The sequence below is a fragment of the Falco rusticolus genome, chromosome 2 (assembly GCF_015220075.1).
Source record: "Falco rusticolus isolate bFalRus1 chromosome 2, bFalRus1.pri, whole genome shotgun sequence".
NCBI classification, from domain to species: Eukaryota; Metazoa; Chordata; class Aves; order Falconiformes; family Falconidae; genus Falco; species Falco rusticolus.
This window is the reverse complement of record NC_051188.1, coordinates 32565093-32589010: the sequence shown is the minus strand read 5'-3', so window position 1 is coordinate 32589010 and position 23918 is coordinate 32565093. Positions and strand designations below refer to the sequence as shown.

The following is a 23918-nucleotide window of genomic DNA, read 5'->3' as shown; positions in this document are numbered from 1 at the left end:
CCTGAGATCAGAAAACATTTCGTACTATTTTTGTATCACTTTGGATAATTAATAAAATCTGTATTGTTATATAAAAGCTCTGTATCTGAAGTGACACAGAACTCTCAAGTAAACACGACTCTGGCACAAGTGCATCTGCAGGCCCGGTATATTAAACGGCACTCAGAGGACCCACAAACCGTGCCTCAAGTTTCGTAGTCCTGACTAGGAAACCACATCTATAATTTTATTTTTGGGGCTGTTTCAACGGTTGTACTGGCACCCGGCATTTCTCCCCTCTATGCCGCTCAAGCACTCCACGCACCCCCACACACCAAGCAACCCTGTCCCTGCGGCACTGAAACGCATTCAGAGCAGAACCAGGCGCCCTGGGACGCGGCGACCACCTCTCGCCCCGACGCCGGCGACGAGCGGCGCCGACCCCCCTCACGCAGCCGACCCCCCTCAGGGGGGCTGCAACGGCCGCCCCGTCCCCGCCCCTTCCCGCCTAAACCGTGGCGCGCGCGGCGCCCGCCACCCGTCAGGGAGCGTCGGCCAAGGGCCGGCTCCGCGGCGCGGTGTACGGGCCTTAGGGAGCGTCGGAGAACTTCAGCCGGGGCAATGGAGCGGCGGAGGCGGCGGGAGGGGAGCGTGGCCGTTAGCGGCGGGCAAGGGGCACAGGGAGCCGGGAGAGGGCCGGCAGGCCTGTCCCTGGCAGGAGGCGGAGGAAAACCGGAGGGAACAGCGACGTAGGTGGGTGCTTCGTGGTGGGGCCCGTTGTGGTAGCGCAGCCTGGCTCGCCCAGGGGCTAAGGCAATTTTCTGAGCCTTTTTTCGCTTCTGAATTCCCCGAGTTATCTAATTCATTGGATTAAACTGCATTTCCTGTCATAATTCGTGAAGTGTTTGATGTACACTGCAGAGAATGTAAGTTTTGCTGGGCACCATTGGGTTACGAGGAAGAAGAAATGTCGCCTGGTTTCTACTGGACACAGTGCCCTGCCCATTCCAGTTCCACGGCTGTGGCCCTGTCTCCTGCCCCTCCTGCCCAGTCCTGTTCCTCTGAAGTCTAGGTTAGGGAATTTTAATTCTAAATCCCCACAATTTTTTATAATTCAGTGGCCCATATCTTCATAAAATCGGTTTATTTCATCCTTTTTTTGAAATGGCTGAAGCTGAATGTAATACTACAGCCAGAGACATCAATTTGTTGTTTGTCAGTGTTTTGTATCCTGGATATTTTCAGACCCTTTCCTTAGCCTTTCTCAGCACTCTGTACCAAAAATAACCCCAGTAATTCCTTTTTTCTCTCTTTGGTTGAACGAAAGGAAATGGTTGTGTTGGTCTCTCTCCAACGAGTCTGTCCCCCGTCCCTGTCCCCCGTCGTGTCCCCCCCCCGGTTAATTTTTAATGATCTAGTTCAGCACGTTTGCCAGGGAGTGGAAAGGCCCAGAGATAACTGATTTCTGCAGACTTCATAAAAACAGGTGTCTGGGCAGGGAAGGACGCGATAGCCGCATCAGTTCCCTCTGGGAAGGAGAGCCAGGAGGACTGCGCTCTCATCCCTCTGCCCAGCGTGTGCTGGAAGGACGAGCAGAAGGGGGACTCCCGAGGTGTGTTCTGGAGCTGGCAGAAATGTAGGTTACTGCAGTTGCAGGGAAGGTAGGAACAGAAGGCAAAGGACAGCAATTCGCAAGAAATCAGATGTTATTAATTCCTCTGTACATGAAAAAAATATTTATTTTCATTATTTTAATATTTAAAACTTTTGTTCTTGTCCTTTTTTTCAGTTGTCATATACTGATTGGTCATGACTACTTTTAGCACAGCTGAGAAAACGTATTTATTATTATTTGTTTCTTGGACAAAGCCTAATATAAATCCTTCATTCCCCCATTTGCCTTTTGACCTTTGCATTGTCCTGGCAAAACATTCAAACTTTTTTACAGAGCTCTGTGAAATTTCTGACTGCTCTGAGGAGAAATTACCATCTTGATTTTGGGCTTGTGGCCCTGAAGAGTGGCCGCTCATAACCTCTCTGTCTGGGGGCCTTCTGAATATACTTTTGCTTGACTGACTGCCAAATTCTTGACTGGGACTTGCAGTTCCAGCTCAGAAAAAGAAACTTACTCAGTCTGCACAAGTTTTTCTTTAAGGTCTTTGTGTTCTTGTTCCGTTTTGCCATGCTGTACGTTTCTGAATCTGAGATTGTGCAAAGCTGATGCATTAGAACATGATTATAGCTGCAAGGTTACAAGGCAGAGTTAATGCTGCTTCCGGGTTTAACGCTAACCAGGCACTTAATCATGTTGGTGCCTTTCAATACAGTTTGTTATTTCCTGTGTATGCTGACAGCAACAAAGGAGGGTCTCATCATTAAGAAGAAATACAGGTTCCCACTATAATCTTACCTAGAATAGGAATTTCCATCATGTACATAAAAATCAGCTGCAAGACTGACAGTGAGAAGTGAGATATATAAAGCTGGTAATGTGTGCTTATATCAGATGGTATCTTTCAAGAGTTTTAGAAGGATTGTCTACCTGTGTAAGTAAATTCCTGTGTTTTAAACTTTGAGTTTGTTTATAAAAACTGCATGTACTTCAGTATTTTCATTGTAAGTGCTGATTTCTGTTTCTTCAACCTCGCCTAAATACCCCTGAGTTAAGAGAGGCAGAGCGTTTTATTTTAATGCAGTTTAAGAGGCGTTTATATTTTTTTCCCCCATTTTTTTGTCTTTGCTGTTGGAATTTTATTACAAATTGGCTCTTGTTCCTGTTCATACGGGCTGCTTTAGTGACCTGTTTTCTTTCTCTGTGCATGTGTCTCTGGCAGATGTTAAATATTTCTTGCCTTTTTAATTTTCCCAAAATGATGTCTGTTCTCTGAGTTTCTGTAAGAAGATAAGGTGACCATTGGGATTCAAAGGTGCAGGAAATTGCCAGTGATCTTGCCTTGACCAAGAATGAGCTTTCAGAATTAGATTTCTGGGGGTTTTGAAAGTTGCTTTTTGGATCTTTTTTCTACCCTGAGCTGCCTCTTCTCTGCAGCCCAGTTTACTTTCCTTCATTGTTTCTTTTCTGTATTCACTATGCTTTTCTCCTTTTTGCTTTTGTTACCTCCTCACCGCTCCTCCCTTCTCATTATCTATCATTTTCTTTTATTTTCTTTCTCATTATATCAATGCAAGAGAATCTTTTTACCCTCCAAATGTTTGTACTGACAAAGTTTCAGAGGGTGAATGAAACAGCTAATGGGTGGCCTTGGCTTCAAGTTTGTGCAAGTATGTGTCTTGCAGTGTGTACTGAAATGAGCAACTCCTTAATAAATGCAGTTAATCTCTTCTGATCTAGTTATGTGCAGTGACACTTCCCATGAAATGCTGGGACTGTAGAGCATATTACTTAAAACCTGAATAACCATGAATGCGTTTCTCATAAGCTAGAACATTGCTGTGCTTGGTGAGGCTGTATTTTGAGAAGGGTTTTGTTAGGAGACTTGGAAAGCAGTCAAACAATTTTATTATGACTGTAAGCAAATTTAATTGTGACACTACTGGCCTCAGTAGGACTCTGTGATGCAAAACTGGAAGGATATGAGAGTCAATCAGCCCCATTACTTCTTTATGTACATCCCAATAATTGCCCCTGTGGACTTTTTGCAATACACACACAACTTAGTATCAATGAAGGCAATTACCTCTCTCTCTGCACTTTGCTTCCACCTTTTCTTTGGTGGTATTTTTCTGGGGAAATACAAGGAGTTAAATGAACTCTACTTACCTTCCACTATTGGCATATCTGAAGTGGAGCAGTAATCTGTTTTTCCACTACACCCCTTTGTTGTACTCTTTGCTGGGGCTATTAGCTATACCTAGACTGGGATCGTGTCGTATTCTTAGAGGCTTCCCACGGAGAGAGTCAGGGTAGGGAAGGAAATACCCTGATTTCCCATGTCATGGTCTTTGACATGACGCTGTTTTGACACTGTTTTCTTAGCAAGCTGTTTTGTCTAAAATCTATTATCAGCTGTGTGTAAATAATACTCTGAGCAAAATCAAGAGTCATAAATTCCATGGCAGATGTTTTATCTGCTGTTACATTTTGATACTTTCAATTCACCTGTTTTGATAGTCACTAATTAATCTTCGTAAGCATTCAACTTGCAGAAAGGTAAACATCATTTTCAGTCAGGATTATTTTTCTTCCAGTCTGGGGGAAAGAACAATGAAAAAAACACAGAATGTTTTCTGTAAAACCTCCTCTGAATATACAATCCATTAAAACCAGAAGGGTCTTTGACTTCTTGTTTGAGTGTGGAAACTCAGGGAATCCATTGTCAACCACAAAATGCCAAGGACACCAAGTCCACCATAGTGGTAGGCTTCAAGTACACACACAAGCAGTATTTTTGCAGGATAATGAAGTGCTGTGAAGCCAGAGCATGCATGTAGTTACAGGAGAATGAGGACTTGGAGCAGGAAAATAGTGCCAGGCATTATCTGGTACCGTTAGCTCTAGTAGCAGAGCATTCATTTCAAAGACTTAGAAGATTCTCAAGTCCCTTGTTCCTGCAAAGTTATTAAATTTCCTGTAAATGAATTAATATAGATGCACAATTTGTTACTGTGCAAAAAAATGGTGGTATTAAAGAATACTCTAAATAATTAGGGGTGTTACAACTGGTCATAAAGCTGCATGCATGCTTCCTGAATCAAGCACGGTGCTTAGTCGTGAAATCTAAATAGCCGTCTGTTCAAGGTTCCCAAAGCAGAGGCATGTAGTCTTTTGTTCCAGACCTCTGGAGGCTTGCACTGGAAACGAAAAAATTATCAGAGACAGAGAAAAGAAAATAAGAAACTTCTGAGAGGATATGTAAAATAGGCTCTCATAGGAACAGAGAGGAAGAGATGGATAGACAAGTTTCTACAAGTAGGCCTAGCTGGGTTTGGATCAAGAAAGTTCAGAAAAAGAAGAAAAAACCCCACCAAAACTGGACGTATACCATGGGTCTACAAGACAAGCTGTGAACTATAGAATGATTTTTGATAACTTAACATGTCTTGATTTCAGAGCATAGTGAAAAAGCTGAGGCAAGAAGTTGTGCACAGCATTATATTATTTTTTTCATTTAGTTCTGTGTAGATCTCGTGTTACTAGGTGAAGTTCCAGTAGCCTGTGCTGAGTTCCTATGCATGTTGAAAAGAAGAACTATACGGATCATGTGCCTTTCCACACAGAAGTTAGAAATTTGCAAGTAAATAGTTTTGGTAATGCAAAACAGAGAAGTGAAAAAAAGTTGTGTGGAAGCCTGTGGGAGTGATGTCATTGCGCTCACAGCCCAGCACCCCTGCTGCCAGGAGAGGTAGCAGACATGAGCTCCACCTCAGTGATAAGTGTAAAATCCCTCTGAAAAAAAGAAACTCCTCAAGTTCCAGGAAACCGAGGGACCTCTGTATTTGGTTCCCCTCATGGGAGCTGGAGGAGGGCCCAACAGTCAGAGGTCAAGAAGATCCATTAGGCTAATGTAGGTTGATTGATTCAGTAAATCTAATATTATGTACTAACCTTTTATCATCCCTGACCTGGGAAAAACCTGAGGTAGGCAGGGTGGTAGGGAAATACCCAAGTACTTAAATACATAATAATTCTCATTTCCGCTACTTCTCTTTTGATGCAGTAAAAAGATCCTAAGACCATAACTACTGCTATGCCACCTTCTCTACACAGTATCACTGAGTGCGTTGCCTTAATTACATAATTCTGTGGTTGGACTAATGATGCTGTCTTGCCTTTTTGTTTGTTTTTCAGGTTTTGTTACTGAATACTTGGTGGTTGTAGGAATCTCTAAATATCCTTGAATATGGTGGAAGCAGTATTGATAGATCTGTTCAGCCTACCAGCCAACTTGCAGAACATCCAAGGATTACTGCGTAACATGCTGGAAACTATTGATAAATGCTCTTCCATCCCAGCTCCATTTGTTTACATCATGTGTTACCAGAATCAGGGGAGTGACAAGGACAGTGAACAAGAGTCCTTGCTTCCACCTCTGAGAGATTTTCAGAATCTGAAGAAAAAACTAGAGGTGGTATGTGCTCTGACTGCAGCTGGTGCTTTATACACCATCAAACAAAGACTGGATGAAAAAGACCTAAGTGTCATTAAAGTTATTCTCCCTCCCTTAAGAAAAGACTTAATGAAAGTATATATAGACCATCTCTTTACAGCAGTCTACCAGTTTGAATTTGAGGATTTACAGGTGGCATCTGATTGTGAAAACCTACAGATATCTGAACCTCAGAGTGAAGGGCAAAGGCTTCCTACGCAGGACGTGGCACTTATCCAAAGAGAGATTCAGATGTACTTAGAAAGCCTGCCGAGCCTGAAAGGGGAGCTCACCATCCTCAGATCTTTCCTGATCCCAGGTAAAGAGAATCCCAGCTAATAGATTTTACAGAGACTGTTCCCAAGCATACCTGTTCAAGGGAATTGCAAAAAAGGTAAGGTTTGGAAATGTCTTCAGGCAGCAGATAATTCTCTATGATGTTGTAATAGTGTGTCATGTCTGTAAGATGGGGAAGCGACAATAGAGAGACAGCAAAAGACTGGCAAGTGTGTACCAGGTCTAGGGCATGACCAGAGGAAAGAGAGGCCCAGGGTTAGCGAGAGCATTAGTGCAGACAGTAAAATCCCTTCCCCTCTGTGTGGGAATTGCACACTTGGAGAGTTACCATCATCTTCTCAAAGAAAGGCAGGACAGGAGTTTCTTTTGGTCTGCAGCCTTGGACGTGCCTGGTTAATCAGATTGATGTCTCACTGTCCCTGCCATGGCATGACCCAGTTTACTGCAGCATGTTTCTGAAGTGGTGTGATTATGAGGTCACATGACTCAGAGGATTCAGGGGAAAGCTGAGAGGTTTGCTACTGCAAAAATTTGGAACTGTCTTTCCCTAAAAATATGTCTGTAATGATCCAGAACGTGAAAGGACCGTAACTTACTTAAAGCAATTTTTGTCTCCATTGTCTTCGAGATTTTGACTGTGACTTTGAAAGGTTCACATTACATAGAAGAGATTTTGAATCTCCACTCTGATTATGTCACAAAGCTTGTCAGCTGTTAAGACAGCAAAAATATCAGTTGTGGGACTTTCTGTATTTAACTGTGCCACGCAGACCCCTCCACCCTGTCTCCCCCAAAACAGTGACTGCATTTGATGCATGAGGCCATGATAAATGATCCACAAAGTAAAAAAAAGATTTTTCAACAATGCTCAAAATTCTCAGTGCTTTCAGTGTACTTCAGAAGGATGTTTGAGATTCTTTGAAGTGTTGAGAACTAGTACTCATTTGGCAAAAAACCTTGGGAGGTTAGAACATTTTTTAAAAAATGTGCTCTTAATTTTTCTCAGTGAGTTACCTCTTCTCTAGGGTTTGCGCTACAACTCTGCAAAAAGTCAGGCTAAATCTTGCAGGACTCCTTCTTGCTCCAAGGTCTGCCTTGCCCTCAGGGCATTATGATTATGAGCAAGAAGGAAACTTAGAATCCTTAAATTTAAATGACACAGCAAAATATGGGTAAAGCAATACTTAACTTGATGGGCTAATTCCAGCCCTCTTCAGTATAAAGCCATGTAATATCTGGACTTGTGTTGAAAACAATTGTTGTTGTCTTTTTTTGCCTTGCCAGATGAAATTTTCCTACATGGGTTCACCACAAGGACAGGTGGGATCTCCTACATACCAACTCTAAGCTCCTGCAATCTCTTCAGTAGTTCCAAGCGAAGGGACCCACAAGTTGTTGTTAAAGAAAATCTCCGCCGGCTAGCTAGTGTTGCAGGATTTAACCCAGAGGCTTTTCACAGAGTCAAGGTATCTTAGCAAGCAATGGATTTATATAAACAGATCAGATCTTCATGTATCACTGGGTAAAACTGTAGGCATTATTCTTGCCTTTCTCAGCAAGAACTTGTAAGACCCAGGACAATTAAAATATTTATGCTGGCACTTTATCTGTGGGAATAGCCATCCAAACTATCAGCCGTTCGGCTATGGTGGCTTTCTACTGATACATCTGTATGGCATTTGAACAAAGGAGTGCCTGATTTCCATGATTCAGAAGGTGCAGAGCGTTTTCCACACCAAAGAAAAATCCTTGCATTAGTCAGAACTGGGTTTTTTTGCTTGCCGTATCACCATCTGTGTTCTGTTTTTGCTTTGACAGATTGATCACGCTAATGCTGTGTGTATTATGGGAAAGACAGAGCCTGACAGCTATGATGGAATTGTTACAGATCAGAAAGGTGTTACGATAGCAGCTCCTGGTGCTGATTGCATACCCGTGCTGTTTGCTGATCCTGTCAGAAAAGTCTGCGGTGCTGCTCATTCTGGTAGGAATTTTAAATCATGGAGATCAAAATGACTAGGAGACCACTGGAAAGGGAGTTTTGGACTAAGGATTACAAATCAGTAAAGAAAGGAGCACTGAATGAGGATGAATAAATCCAAGGTCACATAACTATATAGACCCTGACCTGTTCAGTTTGTATCCTGCCAATAAAAAATTAGTCTTGAGAATAGTTTGTTTCCCAAGCTATGTATTTTTTTTATTTTATAACTTTAATAATTATTATTTATGTAGTTATACATTTATTTTGCTGATCTGGTAGCCAAAACCAAATAATTCTTTTAGCGCCCTGTCTAACTTCATATGTAAAAAACCAGCTATAAAGCCAATGCCCCCAACAATCATTTTGGATCAGAAGAAATATTTGTCTAACCCAAACCAAGTGAGAATAAAACTGAAGTAGGGATGTTTTAGCACAACCTGGGGTTATGTCTGACTTCAGAAGATGTCCTAGCTGTCAGGCTAGAACACATATCCTGTGGTGAGATTTTCCTGCTGGGGCTGTTTCACTTTATAAAAAAGTCTGTTATTTATGAGGTCAAGGAGAATGCACAGCTGTGAGTTTCTTCTCAGCTTTGATGCTAATACACCCCTCTAATATGGTAGGAAGCTTCACCTCTGCCTAGAACCTGTGAGTACCACCTAATTCATATAATTCTTCATGCATTCAGTAAATTAGCCAAAATAAACTTCAATTTCTGAGTCATAAGATGATTAAAACGTTGACTTTCCTTCAGTAAAGTGGGGTGGGGCGTGTCCATGCATGTCCCACCCTGTGCTTAACGAGCTTAGGTTAGAGAAAGTCCTAGCAATCTTAGGTTACAGAACATGAAAGCAGTAAGAATTGTGGTATGTCTGTCTGGGAGGAGAAGGGAATGTGATTTTTAATGGGGAGAAGAGATGGAGACAATTTTATCTACTCTTGAAAGTTTTACATTGTAAGTTTTCAAACCTAATTATTGCAAAATATTTAAATCTGTAGTTGCTCCTTTCTCTGCTGTCTCCTCATTTACCTAGTCCCTGACGCATCACACTGTTCCCCCAGCCCACACCGCTGCCTTTTCCAAGCATACCTCCTGGCTCTAGCCTGAACTCCTACCTTCCATCTCCCAAGTTTTGGCTTTTGTTCCCACATCACAATCCTTGCCAGGCTTCCAGTTATCTTTTCCTAAGTCATAGAATCATAGAATGGTTTGGGTCGGAGAGGACCTTAAAGATCATCTACTTCCACCCCGCTGCCACGGGCAGGGACGCCTTCCACTAGACCAGGTAGCTCAAAGACTCATCCAGCCTGGCCTTGAACACTTCCAGGGATGGAGCACCTGCAACTTCTCTGGGCAACCTGTTCCAGTGTCTTATGACTCTCACAGTAAAGAGGTTTTTTTCCTAATATCTAATGTAAATCTATCCTCTTTTAGTTTAAAACCATTACTCCTTGCCCTATCACTACAGGCCCAGTCTTTCTTATAAGCCCCCTTTAAGTATTGAAAGGCTGCAGTGAGGTCTTCCTAGAGCCTTCTCTTCTCCAGGCTGAGTCGTCCTTTCCTTCCTGCACAACCCCATCTCAGTTCATGTTTAACTTGAAAACATGTTGCTGTGTATACAAATAAAGACAACTAGGTATAAGGTCATCTCAGTCTTTTGATGTAGGAAAGCAGAGGAAAAAGTATTAGCATATCCTGTCCTTTGTTAAGACTTCCTGGGACTCAAACTGAGATAAGAGAACTCAAAGCTGGGCTTTTTTCTAGCTATTCTAAACAATGCTGAAGTGCAAAGTTTGGCTTTCTTCTGTCTATTCCAAACAATGTCTCTAGCTTAAGCCTTTTTTTTTTTTCCTAAAATAACATCAGAATAATTTTCACCATATTATAAAAATACACTTCTGACTGTAACATATTTCTGCTGTCATATTCCCATTTAAGTGTTTCAAGCACAGAGCCTGTAAGGTATGCTCTAGTTGCCCAAACCAGGACACTGAGAAAAAGGAATTCTGGAATCCTAATCTAAACTCTTCTCTCTAGTTTCCATCTCTACAAAATTGTATCAGCTAACAGAAAGTTGCTAATGTGTTGGGGGTTTTAAACAATAATTATTTATTATTAGATGTAATTATTTTTAGATGTAACTGTTTGTTGTAGTTTAATAATAGCTTATATTTTAGCTAATATCAAATTAAAGAGACGATTTATACAGTTCATTTTTCAACCTCTCATTCCTCACAGGATGGAAAGGCACATTGTTAGGAGTTTCTATGGCCACAGTAAATGCTATGGTATCTGAATACGGCTGTAATGTGAAAGATATCCTTGTGGTGCTGGGCCCATCTGTAGGACCTTGCTGCTACAAACTTCCTCACGAATCGGCAAAAGAATTTTACAGAATTGATCCGAAATGTGTGAGACTAATTGACTCTGCATGTCCTTACATTGATATTAGAAAAGCAACACGGTAAGCCTACTGAGTGAAAAAAAGACTTAATTGCACATTAGTTATCAACGATTATTTTGGTGTTGTATTATCCAGCACTGTTATGGTGAGGGTCCTCACAATCCAATTAGAAGTACTCTCTAGTACTTCGCAAATCATCAAATTATACCTTTGAATGAATGGTATCTGCTCACTTTTGCTGGGTTTCAACTATTATTTTACTGTTACACTGTTAGTTTATGGATTATAGGCAAATGTTCAAGTTAAATTTGGGTTTACTGGTTGCAGAAAAGCAATTATTGTAGTATAATACTGGAAGAAAGATAAAAGCAGACTGAAGTCCCAATCACAAATTGGCATGGTTTGTTCAGTTGGTACTTGAGGTGCTGTCTGAATGGTAGTGTCTTAAGGAATGTGAGTATGTATGAAAAATATTTTCTGTTTCTCTTTGTTTAAGGATTCTTCTTGAGAGTGGTGGGATCCTTCCTGAGAACATCCAAGATGATTCTGTCATAGACCAAAGCCAAAATATCACTTTCTGTACTGCATGCCACCCTGATAAATTCTACTCTCACTTCCGTGATGGCACTAACTTTGGGACACAGATGGGTTTCATATCAATCAAAGACTGAGATTGTATCTCTTGCTTTTAAATAGTATTTAGACAATAAGTCTTGTGCATTTCCTGGCATCCTGCTCTCCTCATAGAAGTTCTTCCCCCTTCCTTGCACAGACTTGTAACAGAGAATTCACAGATCTTGAGATTCTCCCACTTTTTCGCTTCCCTGCCATTCTGAGTCAAGAGTAAATGTCTAGGGTGTGGGGCCAATAATTCTTGTGTGAGACAGGCTGCAAAGGAAACAAGGACAACCCACACCAGTGACAAAGCCCTTCTGCAAGACTAGATGGAAGCTCCAATTTTTTCAAGCCTTGACCAAGTATTTCCCAGAAACCTCAGTTTTAAGGTGGTGAAAGTACCCCAGTCTTCATTAGCTTCTAAGTGAGACTTCTGAATGAAGTATGACATTACTGATACAGGAAGGAAAGCCTGTATTGCACATCAACTATTTGAGAACACCCAACTTTTGTAGTTTCAGCTGAAGATTAGCCTTACAGAATTACGTGCCTGGGATTGTTTTTCTTCTTTGGAGTTGTTTAAAGAGCTCCAAAACACTTACAGAACTTTTCCTATGGAAAATAACTTGAAAGTGAGAAGCACACAAGCTCCTTTGAGGCAGACCTTGAAAATATATGAACTCTTGCCATTCTCTATTTTTTGATTGTAGAAAAAGTAGGACTGTGAATCTTAATATGGTATGACATGACATGTTCATGTTTCCTTACAATTTTCTTTAAACTTTTGGTGATCTGCTGATGTCCATTGAGACAGTCCCAACAGTGGCAAGGCACTTAATAAACATCTGAAAAGGGGAGCGAATTTAGCCTCAGTTAATTTTACTGACCAATAGTTGACTTACCTGTCTTGCTCAGCACGTTCGAAGTATGCACTGTTTTGTTTTGGCTGTAAAAATTTTGCCTCTAGACATTAAAATAGACGTGATAGTTCCTGACACATAGACAGTGAGAGATTCCTAATAGAAAACTATGCTGACTGTAGCTTGCAGAGCTGCCAAGCACAAGCCTTGGGACAACTGTCCGCATGACGTAATTGCTATTTTGAATTCAACGGTCTTTACCGATTCTAGACTTTTATGTCCGCTAGAGGTCAGTGCTCGCTCACGCTGCACGCCAGTCCCTGGCTGCACCGCATCCTTTCCAAACCATGCATTTTGCAAAGCACTGTACAGCATAGTGGATACTGTTGCTTATGTAATCGTCTGCCAAGTTATTCTAGTATCTGTGCTTGAAGAGTAAACTGTTTTTCATTTTGTTGGGTTGTGATTCAGAGCTGGCCAATTTAGAACTTTCCTTGTCCTCTGGGAGAACAGACCTTCTGAAAAATTTTCTTTTACCTGTGAATAGTATTTCTCAGAGAAGAGCCTGGTTCTGAGTATGTTACCCTCTGACTGTAACCATCTACCAAAACCAATGCTTCTTCCAGCTCTCCTACTTCCTTAGAAATACTATTCCTCTTCTGGTTTAGCACTGCAGTACTTGACAATAAAAATTCTTACATTTTCAGTTACCTTTTAAAAACCTTACCATTGCTTTCATCGTTCTTGGTTTCTTTTGTAACTTCACTGTGGTGATGGTATGGCTTCAAACTGGAGGTTCAGGCTCCAACAGGGGCAGCACATACTCCTCAGTGCTGCCAAGCATGTTACTGCACAGTAACTGATGGTGTGTGTGGTATGTATCTGTATTGTGTGTGACATTCCAAATATAGGATAATATAATTATATGGACACTGACAGGCTTATTTTGCTGCACTAGGTAAAAAAAAAATGCAAATAAATAGCTACCTACCTTCACCTTTTAGTTCTGTCCCCTTACCTTGGTATGTAAGTGTGAACCACTTAGAGACACTGACATAGCAGTGAAATGAGTAAGGTGTCTTTCCTTCTGCTGTTTCTGCTGTGGGGGCAGTAGCACCACTTAGTCCTCAGTCCCTGCACCTGAAGCTCAGCCAAAGCTTGTCTGTCAGTGCCCTTCACTTAACCCTCTTCCCTTGTGGATTAAGTGCATGCTGTTAAAAGCAACTGAGTTACTTGCTTGTGCAAGGTGCTGCTTGACAGCTGAAACATCATAGGTGTCCATGTGCTTGCTGTTAGTCCGTCTCACCTCAAAGATCGTTTTAAACTAGTGCACTTGACTTTGCAGGAAGTAGAAAGACCTTGCAGCCATGCTACTTACCACAGTTCAAATGCTCATATATATAATGCTCAATATATTAAGTCATAGTAACATGATACTGATAGTAAGCCCTGGCTTGTTCATACCTGCTCAAGAATGACAGCAGAGACTTTCTGTTTAGACAAATGCCATTTACAGGTAGGATTGTGCAAGCTGGTGAGCATGTCAGAATAAGAAGAAACACCAAAGGCTTTACCTTTCAGAAGACAAATTGTTACCACAGTCATTGTTAATTATTTATTTTACACAGAATTGCCTAGATTGTAAACCTGTCAAGACAGGAGGCAGTCTTTTGTACATGGATTACTGAGAACTCCATGACCAATAAGAAGATAATAATATTCAGTCTCCAAACAGACTAGGCTCTGTATCATACAGAGTTTCTTTCAAAAGTCTTGCTACAGAGGCACTTTAATTCTGTTATTAAAAAAAAAAAAACTTTAGAGGAAGGGCATGATAAAAATGAGAGAAGGCTGTTTCGCACCTCTATTTACTTTTCAGTCCTTTGCTCACTGAAGGAGCCATGCAGATCAGCCCTGATTCACCACCTCTAGGGAAGCTCTTAAAGTGCTTCATAAATTGTTCAGCTGAACCTACCTAATGATCAGATTCCATTTCTTAAGCTTGCCCATGAATTTGTAAACTGCATTTGCCCTATTATTGTTATTAAATAACACTATTAATTATGATTGTGGTATGCCCTGAGGAGAGCACAAGGCATGAACACATTGAATATTGTTTTTGATAGCTATTATTGTGCAGTTAACATTTGTTATTATTGTAGATTCTGAATATGGGCCTCTTCATTTACATTTATATGTTTGAATGGAGTGTACCAAAACATGTCTCAGAAAGGCTTTCTTCACTATTCCAGTAAAAGAGGACAGCTCCAACACTGGTTCTGGTTCCAGTGTCTGGGGAAGCAGTGTGCAACTTCAGAGGCATAGATGAAAGCCTGAGATAATTAGTGAAATGTTTATCCAAACTGAGGCATTTATTGCCACAGGTATGGCGAAGAATATTAAGGAAGTTAGATAAAAAATGCTTTTAATAAATTTGTAGAGGTTGGTTCTGTTGGTGACTGCTAGTCTCTTTCTACTGACAATCCAAGGAGACAGGATGGGGGCTAGACAGTTGCTTGGTCTTAGTTCTGCATTTGATGGCTGTATTTGTGAGCAGCTGCAGACTTGGAAGCCTTGGGCCTGGATCTTCAGCAAAACATTTGGGCACATCTTGACTCACAGAAAGTATATTATTCCTCCCAAATTACAAGCATTCAATGACAGGAAGGTGTCTCCTTTCTCCAGCAGTAACATAGTTTGCAAAGTGGTTGTCTTTGCCTCTCATCTTACTTCCCTCATGCTTATCTCTTATGCATTGCTGAATTTATGTCCACCGCTGCTCACAGTTGCCCTACAAGGTTCATGAATCCAGTGGCAGGGTGTTGGAGGAAACAGATGCCATTCCGTGCAGAGCAGCACCGGTGTTGCTTTCTTTTGTGTGCATATGCTTTTTTTTATTTTAGCAGCAGTATGACATTTTTTGTCCTCAGCACAGGATCTTTATCAGTTTCCTCCAACCCATCCCCACTTTAGGTTTCTACAAGAGCTCCTAATTTCCAGCCTACATGGTGAAGAAGTCAATTTTCCTAGATTCCCTCATTGCTGTCCTCATTTCCACTCCATGCTCAATTTGCTGCTGGGTGATGCAAAGACGGAGATGAGCTGCACTCATTTGTCCAGAGGCTCAGAGGGGGTGTACGTGTGCACTCGCCTTGATGTCATGTGTGCGAGGCTTTTGTTCTCTGAGTACCAAAGTGGAACAATATAACTGGACAGTGCACTGACAGGAGCTGTAAATCCTCTATGTGACAGAGGAAATAATGTATTGACCTGCTGAGGGGTTTAACGTACCTCCGAAGACTGACAGCAAGCTCTGCCTGTAAGGCTGACTTGTTCTACTTTCCATTTCCAGCAGATGCTCTCCAGTGTTTCCAGATGAATGATTCAGATAGAAAAGTATGTGGATTTAAGAACTGTCCTAATTGGGTATAGCTTATATCCAGGATGTTACGAATTATTATCCAGTGTCACACCTTTTTATAAGACTAAGAGATTTTGTTGCTCTCCTTGCTTTAAGTATACAGTGCCTGTGGCTGTGGTGATAAAAAGCATGATTATGTATTTCCCAAAGGCACGTAGAGAAATAGGAAGGTAATTTTTTAAAGTGATCCCTCTGGTCTTTCGTTAGTAAGCATTTGACTTGCAGTAGCATCTCACATTACAAATACTGCTTGCTCCCTATATCTGTAAGCTCTTGAGGGGTGGGGGATGGGGGGGTGATGTGGGGCGGCGGGCTGTCAAATGAGGCCCACAAAAGAATTTCAGCAGTGCAGTCCCCCGAGGGCAGGGACTGAGGTCTCAGTCTTCCCACTCTGCAACTGTGGCATCATGTCCCCAGGGCAACCTGAATTCTGACAGTCATGGGAGCAAGGACACCACATGGATTTCCATTTGATTCCTGCAACAGAAAACAGATCTGAGACAAAAATCAGTATGTGACTAAACGATGGGAGTTCATTTTCACATTTGATTTTATCTAAGTGTTCATTTCCTCTCTTCTTGTGCAAATGTAATTCACAACTACTATCTACTCTCTTTGTTTTTCTGGTGGTGTCTCTTCTACATGTACCAAAGGCCTGAACATCTGAAATAAATAGGTTGCAACAAAAAAATTGGGGGAGTACCCACCATAAAACTGAGTAAGTGTTTTATAAGGGAGGTTGAAAGCAATGTTTGTATTTAAAGAGGTATAATTTCACTTTTTCTCATGTGATGCAATATCTTCAGGCAGCAATTCTTAGTTCAGGTCAGATGTTTCAGTTCAAAGTGATTTTATCAATGACAGCTATAGAAAGCCCTGCATATCTGAAGTGAATGTCTTAGCATTTCTCTTTGAGGCACTGAGCTCTATCCTAAAGGAATATTCAAGCATACACTGTTGCCAAAGGAAAGCATTGCTGTTCTACTTGGTTTTCTTTGTTTGAAAGCTGTGAGCTTGATTTTGCTGCACAAGAATGAATCACAAAAACCGCAGTTGTAGAAACCAAATTGTGACAGGTCTCCAACCCTTTTGGTTGGTTTTAATAGGTGCTTTTAGTAAGTACTTCATAAAATTAGTATTAAATAAAACAGGGTTATGCAGACAATTTTGTTCTGACTCTTTGCTTCTTTATATCATCCCCATAAAAAGCTTTCAGAACATGAAAAGTGAGGAGAGCAAGAAGCTCGTTAGAAAGGCTCTTATAGGCTTGTTGCTATATTTGATGCTTAGATCTTCCTCAGTTCCCTCAATTACCCTACAACTTTAATCGTCAAGTTTCTCAAGCACTAAAACATCCCAGCTCGCATAACTCTGTGCTAGCAATGTCAGAAACACAGATGTAGACTTGATAGTGATGTTTACATTGTAGCATTTCTTCAGCCTATCTGGTGCTGGCATAAATGATAGTGTGATAAAAACGTTATGCTGCAATGGTGAGATATTTTGAGAAAAACCTCCTAAGCAGCCCTGCATTTACTTGAGATTTTAGGGGCTGTAAATCAGTAGCAGTTTTTTGCTATTCACAAGGTTGGGAAAGTTAAAGATAACTTCACACACTCTCCTTATCTAGTACATGTCTTTATCAGAGCAACATGGTTTGGGTTTTAGAGTCTTGTCTGGTGTAGAATTATATTTCTGTAATTTCCTTTAAGAGTGGCTTCTTAAGAGACCGACTGCATATACATTGGCCAGGAAGCAAAAAATTCAGCTGACTTCTCTTCATTAGTTTATATTACAATTTAACACAAAAGTCTGCCAGAAAACGCAGGTGCCGCAAAATGGGGGAATCAGACTGCTCGAGCTAAAATGTCCTTGTAGGAGAAAGGGTATAGATTCAGACAAAGCTAATGGTTAGTTTCAACATCTTCAGGATGACACATTTCAATCCATCTTTCAGAACAACTCCTCATTTCCTGTTTTAAATATTAAGAGCAATCTGAAATAAACCATTTAAAACTTAAGAAGTGCCATGGCAAATTAAAACAAATATTGAAATCTCAGTTCATGCTGCAAAGAGAGAGCCTGTCTTCCACAGAGCTCATCACACTATTTATGTATATCTATCTGCATGAGCCAATCCTCTTATTTCTTCAGTAAATATTTCCTTCATAGATTGTAGATTGTTATGTTCCCTTTGGTAAATGTTTAGCTAAGTTTTACATGTGATATTTAGCTCCATTAGTCTTTCCTAAGATGATCTTTAAAGCTCTTAACTCTGCCCTATTAATGTCAATTAGGTGATAATCAGTTTTCCATTTTTCACTTACATGCTCTTTTAGGAGAGTGACATTTGAACTTTGTAGAGAGACTTTTTTTTTCTGGTAGGCTTGCAAAGTTGTCCTTCTCAGCACAAAAAACACTTGAAGCAGCCTTAATTGAATAACCTTGGTCTCCCTCTATTCCTTTTTTTTTTCCAAGAGTCATAGTCTATTGCACTTCAATTAGGATTTATTTTAGGCTTCCTAGCAGGAACTCATAATCCATCACATCGTTCCAGAAGCAATCTTCATGAAGGAGGCTTAACTGAGAAAGTGAAAAATAGTTGGTATTTTTGAGGCTGACGAAGGATTTATGGTAGGAGAAAATTTTTAACTTAAGCAAAAACTTTTTAAAAATCTGATGTTGGAAAGCTGACACAAGAAAACTAAAATATGGAAATAATTTCACAGTTTTTGCAGAGGGGGGAGGGGAGTTTAACAATGTGTGAAACCGAATATTCATCCCTTGAATTATATATGCATCAGGACTGGATGTCTTTGTGTGTACTGATTTATCCCCAGTAAACTGGGCTGCAGCTGGAAGAATAGAGTGAGGCTATTTCCTCACTGTAATAAAAGGTATCAGAAAAGAGGGATACAGCAGCATTCCTTTTAGCAAGTGAGTTAAAGAGTGCTCAGGCTAATGATGAACCACTTTCTACCGAGCCAATATCTGAGGCTGAAAAAACAGCCAGTCATTCCTTGGCTCTGCAGCAGTCTTGGAGGCTGTTATAAACAAACAGAAGCAGGGAACAAAAATCTCCTTTGGGATGCAACTAGCCTGAAACAGATATCCATGGTGAGACACTGTTGGATTGAAGAGGCAGAAAAAGACAGCACCGTGACGATGAAGACATTTCTACACCTGCTCATTAAAGATTTAGTGCAAGAAGAGTTTATCCATGTGGAAACATGGCCCCCTATACCACATTGTCCAAGCAGAGACAATGCTGCCAAGTGCTGCCAAGCATCTTCCTATCTGTAGTTATTTGCTGCAGTTGCTAAAGCTGTCAAGGCTTCTTAGTGCGGTCAGGAATTTTCCCCAAACCTGGAAAGGTTGGAGTATTGAATGCTTACAGACATGTCCTAGTTCTCCTCTCTCTTCATCCCTAATTTAAACCCTTCTATAGGCATACCGTGCACTCACAAGCTTCCAATCCATGCAAGCAGGTGGAGGACCACAGTTAATTGTGGGAGGCAGATAATGACCACTGTATATATTTCCTACACGCAGGACTCTGGGACCTCACTGGGTCCAGAATAATTGCAGTGATGGACACATCTGCCCTCACCCACTGCAGCTGTATTTCTGGACTGAAAATATGGAAGAGAAGCTGCTTTTTGAAATTTCACTCAGCTTGGCTAACAGCCCAATTCTGCAGACTTGGAAGATTTTCTATCATAATATTTCTCTGAAGCTAGCTGTGAGAATAAATGGCATGTATGTTTGGCTCAAGAGCTGAGAATTTGAAATTTTTGAAGAATCTTTTCTTGTTTGTTATGGAGCAAATCCCAAATTTCTTGCTTAGAAGTCCAGGCTCCCTGCTGCTATGGGGCCCCACCTGACCATCTTGACTAAAAGGGAGAAGTGCCCTCCTGTGTGAATACTTACCATAGATGTTTCTACTTTCAGCCATACTAATTACTATAGCAGAAGTATTTTCCCAGTGGACAAGACAGATTTACCTCCTGGTAAATCCTAGGAGGGCAGAGAGGACAAGGTTGCTAACTATGGTGAAACTTCTCCTTGCTATATGGCTGCCACCTAAGACCTTCAGGCAGGCTGCAATGCTGAGAAGAGGTAGATCATGAAGTGGAATGAACCAGTTACCTTGGGTTCTGCTAGAAACACATGGAATAGGTCAAAGTAGATTTTTTTGCACAGTATCTACTGTATATTTTGCTCTAGTCTGCCCAATGGGAAGTTGCCAAGCATCTTGAGCACTGCTTCTTTTGGAGCAATAGAAATTTCTGGTATCCTTGATCCTACCTAGCTCTTGGGTGGAGGATCAGACATCCTGGTACTAGCAGATCCTTCAAGATTTGGAGTGGTCAGCTGAATATCCTGTTATTACCACGCTTCTCATAAGGAAGTATTAAGGAAAAACTTCTAATCTGTGAATTTACAGTTGTTTAATTCTTCTTTGTGGGTGCCGCCACTAGTAAAGACAGTAAGATCTGAAAGGATCCTCTTCTAGATATATAAGATCTACAGACCAGGAGGCCTGTAGGGCTGTGCCAAACTTCCAGGCCCTGAAAGCACCATCCTAAAATTTCAGAGCTGTAAAACAAATACCAGATGTTCTCAAAGCTGAGGAAGGAGAGGGCGAGATTTCAAAGAGATACCCAAATAATGGCAATCCCACGGCTTTGCCTAAGGTGTGTTTGGGTGGCATCTGCAGCTGAGTTTGGGTCTGTCATAGGGCATCCCGAAAGCACAGCACCTGCAATGAAATAACCCTTTTCATGAGTCGTGGGACACAGAACTGGTTTGGGGCTGTGTTGCAAGAGCTTGTGAGCCTCATGCCTCTCCAAAGTCATAGCTGTATACATTTGGATACTGTAAATGCTCTTACACGGTTTTAGACTGGCTCTGGCTGCTGTTAGAAGACCCACCATGTGAAGTGCACACTTTTTTAATGAATAGGAATGTCGGGATACATTTTTGTTCTAGCAAGAAGCAGGCTATAAAAAATTTCTTCTATAAGCAGTCACAATTTCCAGCCATAGGTAAGGCCTTTTGTTTCAGTAAAAATCAGTGTTGCAATAATGTAGTAATTGCATTCTGAGTTACTGTTTTCACAAATAATCTGAACAAAGTAAACCTAGCTTTGACCATTTTGTTCTCAAATTCTGTCTGAGTATGCAGTTTCTACAGACCATCTCAGGAAATTTTGGACTGTTTCCTACTTCCTGTCTTATCCGTTGTGGGAAGCAGCATTTTTATTCTTATTTATTTACGAAGTGAGCAGAGGGAACAATTTAAAATTACTGTAGCATTTTTTCTTCTGTTTGTAGATTTCAGTTTACGTAGGTGTGTTTTTAGTTGGAGAGTATTTAAACTACTCAGCAAATGTTTTGTGGAGGTCATTGTTTGTGTTTTAAATTCACTGATCAGCTGTGATTAATCAGATTAGTCCTTTGACTGGAGGAGTGTGAATTACCTTTCCCTGTGTATAGCTGCTTGGGAACTGGAAGTGTGGTTATGGACATGAGTTCAAAATGCTCTTGATGGGAGAATTAAGTGCCAACAAAAAATGAATAAAAGCTTGTGGAAACAAGAATATAAAGACTAAAAACATTACCAAAGAGAGTATGTTTAAATATTGAAGTGAATAATCCCAGGTAATTTGGAGTGTAAAATTCACTTTGTTTATAGAGAGCACAACACCTCCCATAAAAACAGGAGGAGGATGGAGTCTTGTTGGCCAAAAGCCTAATGGTGGCCTGAGGACAGGAGAAGGACAGCGCTGTGCATTGTTCCCTTATGGGTTTACAAAGACTGCAGGATGCAAAGGGCCGTTTCCTTTCTCCCTCCATGCAGAGCCTCATCTTAATGCAAGAAATGGAAGAGAGCAGTAGTAGTACACTTGATCCAAAAAGGGTTGGCAGTAAAATGTATTCTGGTCAAACTTGGAGGGCAGCATACACTCTTACAGTACCCAGGCTTGCCCAGTGCTGCCTCCTTCTATAGGAAACACAGAGACTCGGTGTGACCCCTTGGGTAGGGGGTGCAAATATGGCATGCGTTGTACTAAATGGGGAAAACCAGAACTATATTGGATCGAAGGCTAGTAGTTCATCTTGACTGCAAAGCTTTATGATTAAGTCAGCCAGGGTCTGGTCTTTAACCTGCCATACAGGCTGTATACTCTGAAGTTCTTTGACGCATTGGTTGAAGATGGGAGTTCAGCACGTCCCGTGGGAGACCTAATTAGACTGATGGCCATGAGGACTTGCAAAAGGTGAGGAGAGGGAAAGCTGAAAAATGAAGTGTGGCTTAAAAGATTAATGCCACTTCTGAATACTATCTTCCTGAGTTTGGCTAGTAACCTATGGGAGAAAAAGAAAACTGGGACGCTTGCAAACTAAGATCCTTTTTAAACACTTTTCTGTCCTCAAAGGTTATCCAGGAGGATTCACAGACTGAGATGACTATTAGAGATGAGATTCTGATGAAAGCTTACCCTGGTTTATCAGTTATACTGTGGGACTGCTGTGCTGGAACTACATGGGAAATTGCTCCATTTAATATTGCTTCAGTTAATTTAATGAAAGTAGCTTTCTTCAGTTCCTATCACCTGCATGTCTAGGTCAATATTTAGCTTCTAATTCAATGTACTTCTTTGTCTGAGAGTAAAGTACTGTGATTGTTCCATTTTCATTTTACAGTGTCCTCAGTATTCCTATCTGTTAAGACAAATTAGACCAATTAGTCCTTCAGTGTCCCTGTACATGCCTGTTTTCACATTTTGGCCTGCAGAACTGACAGTAACAATTATTCACAGTTGAGCATTGCCAACGTTTCTGATCTTTTCTTACCAGAAACTCTAGCACATCACTCTGTTACATTTCCTTAATATTTTCAAAGTGCTTATTTTTTTTCCAGGAAGCGATAACACAGAAATCTCCCATAGCTTCTCTCTTTTTGTTTCTGTCTTTAATGATGTGCGTCACAGCCTTCATACTCCATAATCTAGGATCAATTTCTATTTTTTTTTTCAGCATATCCAGTATAAACTGAGATGGTACTGGTTTTTACTGGTGATGCTGATGGTACAATTCAAGCCACTACACTGGGAACTAGACCTAGACACTAGACCTAGACTTTGAAGGGTGCTCCATGAGCTGGACCTGGAAAAACTGTAATTTTATCGGTCTGTAGGGGGACATCTGCAAGAGGCCAAGCTCTCTCTGTACTGATTACTGTAGTTTCTTAATACAAGAAATTAATCCTGAATAAAAACAAGAATAGTGTTGTGGAAGAATATGGTGGTAAGATCAGTATATGAAAGTCTCTCGTGAGAAATATCTTGATAGAGTGCACAGAATTATTGCCAGAAAATGTGAAACATAGCAATGAAGTTGAAGGTCTCCAGTATCTCATAAGAGTTTGTTTTGTGCTTGAGAATATGCAGACAAGTCCAGGAATAAAGATTCTTGGAGTTTAAAGGAAATCATGGAACATAAGATTTCTCTGTTCTTTGAATAGAGTTGCCAACTCATTTGAATGCATATGCTTCCATCCATATTTTTATCACTTATTTACATGCATAGGCACACACTTTCAGCTATGCATCTGTGTTTAAAAATGCACACAAGAGCCATGTACAACTCCAAGCTTGTTTTTGTTAATATATATATATATATATATCAGGCCAGCCAGACAAATAGCAATAATATTTCTCCCACTTGCTCCTTCTTGGATGTCTCATTTACATATTTATGCAGCTTCAATTTTCTTTTCAAAATAAACCCCTATGAAATTATATGCCTAGGCTTACACAACACAAATCACAGAGCTCCTGAGTTTTTGATTAATTCTGTCCTCTTCCTTTTTGAAATTCTGGACTTCCCTGAATGTGAGGCTATGTCATCATTCATTTGCCTTCAGCAAAGGCACAATGGCTCCAGAATGAACTCTTAATTGTGGTCAGCATTTGTGTCACCACTGTTCATAACAAAACAAAAATTGATTGAATATCAGCTTTTTTATATTTATCTTGTAGAGCTGACTTACTGTACTATCATACTAAGTTATGTAACACTAACAAGAATAAAATAGGATGAGTTTTGCCTTGTTTTTAATTCTTTATTAATTTTCTTTAAAACAACAAGCAGATCACAAAACTGCTAGAAGAAGAAAAGAAATGGAGGTAATCAAAACAGGCTGTAACTTAAAACCTTAGTACATTCACAAGATTCATTACAC

General features: G+C 40.7%; 1 protein-coding gene across 5 annotated transcripts; it reads left to right on the top strand.

Annotated features, from left to right (window-relative positions):
• Positions 1-495: 495 nt before the first annotated feature.
• Positions 496-14091, top strand: LACC1 (laccase domain containing 1). Of its 5 annotated transcripts, none has more exons than XM_037377097.1 (6): positions 496-732; positions 5789-6405; positions 7668-7849; positions 8202-8367; positions 10607-10832; positions 11269-14091. In XM_037377097.1, exons 2-6 carry the CDS (start codon positions 5841-5843, stop codon positions 11441-11443), a joined length of 1314 nt encoding a protein of 437 aa, XP_037232994.1. In that variant the 5' UTR covers positions 496-732; positions 5789-5840; the 3' UTR covers positions 11444-14091. The 5 variants fall into 5 exon arrangements, with proteins under 5 accessions (XP_037232994.1, XP_037232998.1, XP_037232995.1 ...); XM_037377101.1 differs by lacking the exon at positions 496-732 and adding an exon at positions 1437-1591; XM_037377098.1 differs by lacking the exon at positions 496-732 and adding an exon at positions 1437-1615.
• Positions 14092-23918: the final 9827 nt, after the last annotated feature.